Source organism: Gekko japonicus, unplaced genomic scaffold (genome assembly GCF_001447785.1).
Source record: "Gekko japonicus isolate JY-2015 unplaced genomic scaffold, Gekko_japonicus_V1.1 scaffold2439, whole genome shotgun sequence".
Lineage (NCBI taxonomy): Eukaryota > Metazoa > Chordata > Lepidosauria > Squamata > Gekkonidae > Gekko > Gekko japonicus.
Genome location: NW_015162552.1, coordinates 79,974 through 90,741, shown reverse-complemented (window position 1 = coordinate 90,741; position 10,768 = coordinate 79,974). Strand labels below are relative to the sequence as shown.

At 42.0% G+C, this 10,768-nt stretch overlaps 1 protein-coding gene across 1 annotated transcript in view; it reads left to right on the top strand.

Annotated features, from left to right (window-relative positions):
* Nucleotides 1-10,768, top strand: part of LMO1 (LIM domain only 1) — a 33,782-nt gene that overhangs the window by 12,747 nt on the left and 10,267 nt on the right. Inside the window, exon 2 of the mRNA XM_015406354.1 lies at nucleotides 8,157-8,282. Within this exon, the coding sequence (XP_015261840.1) occupies nucleotides 8,157-8,282 (126 nt within the window). The remainder of the gene's footprint in view (nucleotides 1-8,156; nucleotides 8,283-10,768) is intronic.

Genomic DNA, 10,768 nt, shown 5'->3' with positions numbered 1-10,768 from the left:
GTAGCAGGAACTTCTTTGCATGTTAGGCCACACACCCCTAATGTAGCCAATCCTAATGAGTTTCTGCTATTGGGTGTGGCCTATTATGCTAATGAGTTCCTGCTGGGCGTGGCCGACTCGGGAGCCAGCCGGAACTCCATTTTTGTGCGTTCCTGCCCAAAAATAGCCCTGATGATAACTATTTTACATTGCACCTGGGGCAGAAATATTTGTCATAGAGAAGCCATGGGGCATTATTCCGTGTGTAAACCCATAATATGTTCTTCAGTTCTAATGAAGAAAGGGGGTGATTACCAGCATGACAGAAGGTAGAAGAAGGCCGAAAGATACAACTTTGAAAATTAGCTTGCCTTCATGGAAACTGAAGGTGAATTGAAACAAAGACATGACAATCTAACATGCTTTGCTAAAGAATAAATGGACATTGCTTTGAGTAGCCTCTCTGCTTGTCATACAACCTGCTTTCCACCATGTTCAGCAGCTTCATACAAAGATACATGACTGGGATGTGTTTGGGATGGGGCTTCATCTCTGCAAATTGTTATTAAAGAAGTCTTTAAATAAAAAGCTGCCTTCAACATTCACACACCACTAAGTGTGCTTCCTTTTATTCCAGTTTTTCCCATCAATTCATTCTTATTCATTGCTGGTCTTCTGTGCCAATTAGCTTTAATTTTTACTATACACAATGACATCGACAGCCAATGAGATTCTAAGCTTGCAGGATTTTAGTGTGCCTATAAACTACAGAAAATTGTCCTTGGCTAAACTCCTACTTTCAGATTGGCTGACGACAATAGACATGGTTAAGTTCAGGGTAAGAGCCATTAAGCATAATTACTACCACAGGGTAAAAGTTTAATTGTGTTAAATTTTAAATCTGCATAGCCTAAGCTTATTTACAAGCTGGCTAGGCCCTCCTGTTACATAAGGGGAAATAAATCTGTACTTAAAAATTTGCTACTTGCCAACTTTTATTTTACGAAAAGTTTTTAAAAAGCTGATAAAAGCCTCCCTTGTCTCTGACTCATTCCTTCCTGTTAGGATCAATCTAGCTAAGCACTGAGGATCTTATGATAGACTGCCTAATATTTCTGAACCTTCTGTTGGTATAGAGCAGGGCTTTTTTGTAGAAAAAGCCCAACAGGAACTAATTAGCATAACAGGCCACACCCAACAGCAGAAACCCATTAGCATATTAGGCCACACCATGACAGCTCAACTCATTCGCATATTACACCACACCCCCATGTTACCAGACGTGTGGTCATCCAGCCACACCCACCTTTTGCTTCTTATTCTGCTTACTTTGTTTATTGTCAAAACCCTGGGCTTTTTTGGGAGCAGGAACCTCTTTGCATGTTAGGCCACACACCCCTAATGTAGCCAATCCTAATGCGTTTCTGCTGTTGGGTGTGGCCTATTATGCTAATGAGTTCCTGCTGGGCGTGGCCAATTCGGGAGCCAGCCGGAACTCCGTTCCTGTGCGTTCCTGCCCAAAAATAGCCCTGGTATAGAGTGATAAGACTGCATTCCCTATGAAATGTGAGCCATGGAGATTTGGTTTGGTTTTTTCTTTGTAAATTTAAGAAATAAAGATTCTTATGACTGAAAGAAATCCTAATCCCCTCATCCTTCCCAGCCGCATCCAATATCCCATCATAGATCCTCTATGGAAGGAACACAACTAGTCTTGTTATCAGAAAGCAAATGCATCTGTGGTGGAAAATACACATTGTCTTCAGCGGCATAGAAAGCCGAGGGAGACGCTTTGGAACACATGTGAATGGCCCTTCTAACATTACAAGTTACGGCCGTTTTCTGCATGCTTCCTTGCACACATTTTTTAAAAAATCTATGAGGCAGCATCAGCCTTAGATGAAAGTAGGATTGCTTTCCATTAACAGATCCATGTTCATGTAGTACAGGCACTCTGTTTCCAACAGTGCAACAAGTCTATGAAAAGCTCATGGTGGCCCACCCTCTGTTGTTGACCTAGTGTCTTATATGCAGGGAGGTGCATCATCAGCCACCTTGAGTCTATGGGGAAACAGTGGGATATTAAATATTTTAAATATATAAATGCTGAGGTTAATTGGGGTTGTGGTGAGAGTAGTCTCTGGAGGACCAAACTCAGCAAACAAATAATGGCTACAGTCATTCCTACAAAAAGAAACACTTTTCTGGGAGTCAGCCCACTGAATAAAATGAGACTTACTTTGAAGTAAACAAAGGATGGTTCGTGATTTGTTGTTTTCTTGTTTTCTGCTTTAACACCCATCTATTTGGAAGTCAGGAGCAATTGTCCGGACATGATAACAGAAAGCTCTTTCTAGAGTAGAGAGGAGACTTGGCTGTCCAGGAGGTATAGTTTGTCTTCCTTGCTGGTATAATTGTTGACAATCCTGACATTATTAAACACATTGCTTATTTATTTATTATTTACTTATTCATTTCAATTTATATCCCACCTTACCGGTGCAGCAGAACCAATAAATACAATAAAAATTCACAATTAAAGACAATTACATATGGTGCTAATATATATAGACGGCGGCGATATACAGAGAACCATACATGGTCCGATAAGGAAAGGCCATGTCCAGTGTGGTAATATAGGGCCATGGCCTGCTCAATTTACGATGGTTCTTTTGCTCAATCTACGATGGTTCATTCATCAGTGGCAGCTCCTAATCGAAGGCCTGGTGGAAGAGCTTCACCCAGTTGCTCTTCAAAATACCTTACCGTGAATTTTGAAATGCAGTGGCACAGGTTTACATCTTTGCCTAAAAAGCCAATTCACTCTAGAGAGTACTAGAGTCAGTGAGAAATGTCCATATGCTGAAGAGTGGAAAGGAATGTTCGAGGTAGAGAACAAGATTAGCACACAGACTAGCTAGGAGCTATATTTGTTACAGACATTAAAAAGCAACATGATTTCAGCTGGACAGAACATAAGCCTTAAATCTTATGCAAACATTCAAAGCTGTTTAACACTGCCCTACCCCCCAAAGCCCCTGGAAGGAGGCAGGTGAATCCAGTACCAAATACATTTTTCATGTTCCTTAAGCTGACTGTTTAAATAGTTAAGTGAACATCTGTCTAAACTTCCCATCATTTCCATTTAGAGAAGCCGCTAATTCAGAGGGTGACGAAAAGTGCCTGTTTAACAATGCAGATGGTGCTGTCTGGGGCCCCTTTATTTTGTTTAATCTAGACTGAGCTCCACACAACTGTGATGCTAATGAATAATGGATTTTCTTTAATGTTCGCACATGGAGTGGCACTGCATTCCGAACAAATCTAGGATTAGCGTCCTTCCAATTTCCCCATTTGGTTATAGGATAGCAATCTTAAAAAATGGTAACTGATGTGGATATTTTAAAGATCAGAGGGGTAGCATTAGGATTTTTAAAGATGAAAGCCACATTTGTAGTTTATTATTTAGAAAAAGCAACAAGATTAATATAAATGTAGCTATAGTATACTAACAGCCTCCTTCTTATGCAGTTTAGGAAAGTTGTATCGATCAGTGATACATTTTGTATTTTTCAGTAAAATTGATCGTGCATGAGAAGTACACATTTGCAGCTGTTGGGTAAGCTTCATATGTGTTTGCTCCTTATTTTCAAAGTACTCTAGTGTATCCTGTTCCAAAAGGTATACAGTAGACAGACATTTCCCCCATTTCAAAGACAGGGGAAGTGAGGAAACTTCCACCTGGTCTAGAGAGACAATGTGAGATGTCCAGGGACAGCCTGTATGCTAGCTATTTTCTGACAACCTACTGAGAGATAATCAGTCAGTAAAAATTTAGAGGTGACATTTTGCTAGACCAAAATTATATTTTGTGGATACTGATAAAAAAAATACTACTTTGGTCCAGTTGAAATTAGGGTTGTGCCGAATTTGCTGTCAGAAATTTTCAGTGTCAGGATCCCATTTGGGGGACATGAAGTTTTCTCCAAAAGAGAAGCATTTTCCTGGGGCAGGGGGGGTGAGGTCTTTTGCTGCAAAATCACAATCTTACCCTTCTCTTTTGGCAAAGAGAGTGGGTGGAATTGCTTTGATGATTGCTACTTCAAAGTTGCTGTTTTAAAACAAGCGAGTCCAAGTACTACCTGAAGTTCTACCTGTCCTCTCTGGGCAAGCACTTGGCCATGGGGTGTGTGGAGGTACTGTGCTATAAGTCATGCTGTGGATTGTCAAAGTGGTTGCCATTTAAAGAAGAGGCAATTTGCAGCATAATATATACCACAATCCTCTTTCTGTCTTTGCAGAATTCTTGCCGGGGTGAGGTGATTTGCCACATTTCGGTGGCTATTCATTTGCCCCTTGAAAGGCTGCTGAAACAGAGTGGGATGATTTTCCCAGGGGACCTTGCTCATTATGGTTCAGCTTTTCTTGCAATGCACTTATGGATTAAGTAACAAATTCAAGCAAACTGAGGTTGTGTTGTGGATCTTTGAAGTCTTACATAGATAATCTGATTTTTTTTGGACTAGAAGTGGGGAGTGGGGTGGGGTGGGAAATGCTTCAAATAGACCCAGTGTTCCAAGAACAGAAAATTCTGGTTTCCTCCAGAGGATGGATTTAGGCAATGTGTTCCTTCTAACCTTGTAGCAACTCTTTTCAGTCACTTCACAATGAGAAAACATAGAACTGGGTCATCAGGAGGTTCCAATGCATATTTCAACCCTGGTACACGAGGAACTGATGAAACACGATTTTGAGGCTTTGTGGACTGTAAGCTATTGACTGAGCTGAGATACAAAGGGAACAAGGATCTATCAAAGTAGATGAAAAGTTGGACTTCAATCTGGATCCCCAAATATCATCTCTTCCATGGTTTCTTGTGCAGCTCCCAGCAAGTCTCAGCTTCAGCTCCCCATTGGTAAATGAAGCAGAAGATGCAACAGCCAAAGCTAAATATGATATCTCAGGACCTTATTCCTAAGAAGCCACCAGTTGAGACCTCATCACTGATTAATGAACATTGCTCATAACTATTACTTATGTTCTTATACAAAAAAACCCCACTTAATTAAATACTGAGTTGTGTTGCTTTTCTTCCACACTGTGCTAGAAGTATTCCTATCAGTGAATTAGCAATATTTTCTTTCAAAATTTGAAAAATAAGTGTTGATTCCCATCCCAGAATAATAAAGGACTGTCATTTGTTGCACACAGCTGCAAGACATTGTGTTCCACTCATCTCTGGGAATCACGCCATAAATTGCATTGCCTTTTATATAAAGGAATTAATTGTATGCATTAATTGTTGATACAAAGGTTAATTTAATCTGGAAACATATAAAAGTGCTTTATAGTGCATCCGAACAGTGGTCCATCTAGTCCAATATTGTCAACTCTGGCCACAAGTAGTTTTCCCAGCTCTCAGGCAGAGGTGTTTCACAACCCTACTACCCGAGATGTTTTAAGTGGATATATTGGGACTGAACCAAGACTGTATGCATAGAAAGAATGGACTCTGCCACTGAGATGGAGTGCTCTCCCCATCTTGCATGCCCACTGATCATTCCTGCCTCTTTGATTGGAAGTCCTGTAATGTTTTATCCATGAAGCAGCAATGGCATACTGATCTTCAGGAACTGGTATGCGGGTCTAGAAGAGGAAATCATACTTAGTGTCATGCTGTGAGAGCAGCCAATATCTGGGAAAGGAGATAATAAAGGGCTTAGATGAAACTGGCAAAATATCCGGCCGTGGGGGACAACTATCTTCATGAACCACAAGGATACTGTGGAATAATCTGATGTAGAGGTAGACAGGCTGGTTTTGTTGACTTGGAAAGTAGAGGAAGACCTATTTACTTCACATGTCTTTTTACTAAAATACATTTCCACGTTGAAACTTATCACAGGAATTTGGGCCATTTGCTCGTGAAGTCAGCATAAGTCAGTTCTTTCCGTGAATGTTGATTGTGAATGTATCAATATACATTGAGTGTGTGCACCATAGCAGGATTACAGCTGAACATCAGGAAGACAAAAGTAATGACTGTTGAGGAATTACACAACATTAAGGAACACAACATCAGGAAGACAAAAGTAATGACTGTTGAGGAATTACACAACATTAAGGTTGACGATGTATTGAAATTGTTCAAGATTTTCTATTCCTTATCAAACAAAGAGGAGATTGCACCCAAGAAATCAGATTGAGACTGGGGAGGGCAGCTATGAAGGAGCTAGAAAAGATCTTTAAGTGTAAGGATGTGTTGCTAGTGACCAAGATAAAGATAATACATGCCATAGTATTCCCCCATTACTAAGTATAGGTGTGATAGTTGGACAATTAAGGAAGATGACTGGAAGAAAACTGATGCATTTGAAATCTGGTGTTAGAGGAGAGTTTTACAGACAACACGGGCCACCAAAAAGAGAAATGAGTTCTAGATCGAATCAATCTGGAATGTTCCCTAGAAGCTAAAATAACTAAAATAAGGCTACCATAGTTTGGTCCCATTATGAGAAGTCCAAGACTTAGTGGAAAGGACAATACTGCTAGGAAGTGTTGAAGGATAAGAGGAAGACCCAACCTGACATGGATTGACCCAATAAAAGAAGCCATGGCCTTCCGTTTTTCTGAAGAGAATAGGGCTATAATATAATGGAATGGTTCTGGAGGGGACTTTTATAAGGATATTGCAGTGTTTATTGTATGTAGCATCTTGTCATGTCTTTTACATACATAATCCATTATCTACATTGTGCAGAGTATGTAATGTGTTAATTTTTTTTGTCTGCATTGTCTTCTAATTTTTTGTATATCCTGCTTTTTTTCCTCCTGATCAGGACCCGAAGTGGCCGCTTTCCACATCATTCTCCCCTCCTCCTTTTAATGCTTACAACATCAACCTTGTGATGGTAGTTTAGGCTGAGAGACTGTGATGGGACTAAGGTCACCTTGCGGACTTCCATGGCAGAGTGTCCATGGTTTTCAGAGAGGAGGCCAGGTCTACCACCCATTGACAACACTGGGACTTCAAAGGGCCACAGCAGCAGCATTGTGGGGCCCAGCTGGGGCACACACACACACTCTCTCTCTCACTCAGGGCTCTTTTTGTAGAAAAAGGCCAGCAGGAACTCATTAGCATAATAGGCCACACCCAATAGCAAAACCCGTTAGCATATTAGGCCACACCCTGACAACACCACTCAGCACATTAAGCCACACCCCCATGTTACCATAAGTGTGGTCATCCAGCCACACCCACCTTTCCCTTCTTATTCTGTTTACCTTGTTTGTTGTCAAAACCCAGGGCTTTTTTGGTAGCAGGAACTCCTTTGCATGTTAGGCCACACACCCCTAATGTAACCAATCCTAATGAGTTTCTGCTATTGGGTGTGGCCTATTATGCTAATGAGTTCCTGTGGGGCGTGGCCAACTCAGGAGCCAGCCGGAACTCCGTTCCTGTGCGTTCCTGCCCCAAAATAGCCCTGCACTCACTCTGCCCCTCTTCCTCACCACTCCTGCTGCTAGGCTGGCTGCCACCACAGGGCTCCAGCTGGCTCACCTCTCTTTCCTGCCAGCTGGCAAATCTGAACAAGCCAAAGCACTCCTGAAATTTTGAGAGAGAAATTTTCATTAATCCCCAAATATTGGGAGTGTTTTGGGTCATTTGGGGTATTCATAGCCCGAAATGAAACCAGAAATTTGGGGCATCATTTCAGGTCAGGAATATCTGAATGCACATCGCTAGTGTTCGACCCATTTTCTCTAGATAATTAGCCAACCTGCAGGCATTGACCAAGGAGCAGCAAATTAGGAAGCAGAAGGGATGCTTAAAAAGCCGGTGATGATGTCCTGTAAAGGCCCTCTTCATTTTGCATTTGAAATGGTCAACAAATTGATTGTTGTGACTGAAATTTTGTGAGCCCCAAAATGTCACTCTAGTGTGTGTTTCTTTATTAGACAGCACAGAAACTGAAGGCTCAGAAGCCTAGCAAAGAACCTAGCTTTTTCCTCCTGCAGTTTCAGCCCACATTCCCACACACTGGCTGGTCAGCAAAACTGGGACTGCAACTTCTTCTTCATTGGTGCAATACAGTATTTGATACTGCTAATTGCACTTAATTAGTCCTTCCGCCATTTAATTAAAACGGTTTCTAATGATTGTGCATCTTTGGCAGGCTCTTTGGGACCACTGGGAATTGTGCTGCCTGCAGTAAGCTGATCCCTGCCTTTGAGATGGTGATGAGGGCCAGAGATAATGTTTACCATTTGGACTGCTTTGCCTGCCAACTTTGCAACCAGAGGTGAGTATAAGACTTTTACATGATTTTTTTAAAAATTCAAGCTTTTCTTTTTTCCACCATGGAAGCCGAAAGTCTGGTTCACTGTTTGATCTCTTTCTCCAAGATCTTCAAATTGCCACTGCTGGGCAAGTTGTTTTAAGTGATAATTAAACAATCTAGAGTCCTGTCCCTGGAGGCCTCTGACTTCTCTTGCAGCAGAATAGGCAGTGGGTCGGATTGTGGAAGGGACAACAAAAGTGGGTGCCGCTGCACAGACCAGCAGGTGGTGTTAAGTCGTGTCAAGGCAACTGAATGAACAACTTCAAAGTCAGGCTTCTAGTCGGTCTGGTGAACATTCATTGATATGAGGATCACTTGGCATAAAAACTTTTAAGTCAAGGTTACTTAAACCAGGCATCTGACAAGCTCAGACGTTGAGATGAGTCAAAGAAAACGTGCAAATCTACGTAATCCCTTGCAAGGTCTTAGAATTACATCTGTCAACTTGCTGCACCAGTAGAAAAGAGAAAGAGTCCAGTAGCACCTTAAAGGCTAATAAAATGTATGGGCAGGGTATGAGATTTCATGACTCACGAGAGCTCATATCCTACCACAGATTTTGTTATTCTTTAAGGTGCTACTGGACTCTTTCTCTTTTCTACTGCTACAGACAGACTAATACGGCTACCAAGGCTCCCGCTAAGCTGCGGAGTCTTGTGAGCAAAAATTCTACTTTGTGAGCTACTAAAGTTGTGAGCATTAAAGTTGTGAGCAAGCGATTTGGCGACTGCATAAGGTAGTTTTCTCTGGAGCCATCCTTCCCGAGCCGAGACAAAAATGTGTGAGCCGGAGGCTAAAAAACTGTGAGCTAGCTCACTTTAATTCAGCTTAGAGGGAACACTGATGGCTACCCATCTTGATCTTGTTGCATCGTCAGTCTGGTGTTCTTGCAGCGTAATTCCGCATAGAACTTGCATAATATGTGCCCAAAAGTCAGAGATGCAGGCAAGGCTCGTCAACAAAGGGCATAAGAATCATTCCAACGTGTCTCGCATCACCGTTGCACTGAAGTGCCGCAGCAGCTCTTAATGGATTGTACTTGGCTTGCCCGTTGTGCAGAGAGCTGTCAGGTTGAATGTCCATTTTTCAGATGTCCATTTTTGACTCCGTTTTTCAGATGGAAAACCGAGGCCTGAAGCTTTTGTTCCCGGCAATATTTTACATTTGCTCCCCTCGTTCTGACGTTTCAAAGCAAATAAAACCCGTGTTTTGCAGCTATACCCAAAATAAAATCCAGACATATTTATTTATATGATTTATGTAAAGCTATGTGTAATTCTGATGTGCGAAAATACCAAACAAACACCTCTTTCCCAAAAGTCAGCCCTGATCATACCTTCATGCATATCTTTGGGGAGTGTCCCACAGGTGAAATACTCGTCATGTTCAGTCTTCTTACCCAGACTGAATTCACCAGTCATAACAATCCTTGCAAAATTTCTGAAATAGTAATTTGGTTTTAAATAGCTTCTTAATCCCTGAAGAGAAAGAAAAATAACTCCCATAGAGCGTTATGAAGAATCAGCCTGACAGTATCTACACTTAAGCAATAGTAGCCAGTACTTAAGAGTCCTGCCCGTTACTATACACTTTGTAATCTCTATAAGGATTGGCCTTCGATGTAAGGAGTGTAGAAAGAAAAATAACTCCCATAGAGCATTATGAAGAATCAGCCTGACAGTATCTACACTTAAGCAATAGTAGCCAGTACTTAAGAGTCCTGCCTGTTACTATACACTTTGTAATCTCTATAAGGATTGGCCTTCGATGTAAGGAGTGCTTTCACCCAAAAGATAGGTGCATGGCTGTCTGCTGCATTTCAGCTTTGATGCAGAAGTTTAACGTGCAGCAATAGGTCACCCGAATAATTCGCCGCAAGTATGACCTGCAATTTGGCATGCTACAACGTAACCCACACTTAAGTAGCAAGCTAAATCTGTGTTTATGACAACTCATTCAGACAACATGTCCGTCCTTGCAATAAAAGGGGAAGCCACGCACAGCCCGGTCATGTCCCCCAAAGAATCTTGCGCTCAAAAGATCAGAACCTGCTGGCAATCCTTGGCCCAAAAGATGCCTGGCTGTCCTCAACCAGAGTGTCTTGCCTGGTGGAACTCTCTGCCTGGAGACATCCACGCCCTGCGGGACCTAATACAGTTCCGCAGGGCATGGAAGACAGAGATGTTCCACCAGGCCGATGGTTGAGGACAGCTACGGTTTCCCACCGCATCCGGTCTATGACTCGCCCCTTGGAGGAAGAAACGACATATTGAGTGCCAGGGCTCTTTTTGTAGATAAAGCCCAGCAGGAACTCATTAGCATAATAGGCCACACCCAACAACAGAAACTCATTAGCAAGTTTGGCCACACCCATGACAGCACAGCTCATTGGCATATTAGGCCACACCCCCATGTTACCAGAAGTGTGCTCATCCAGCCACACCCAC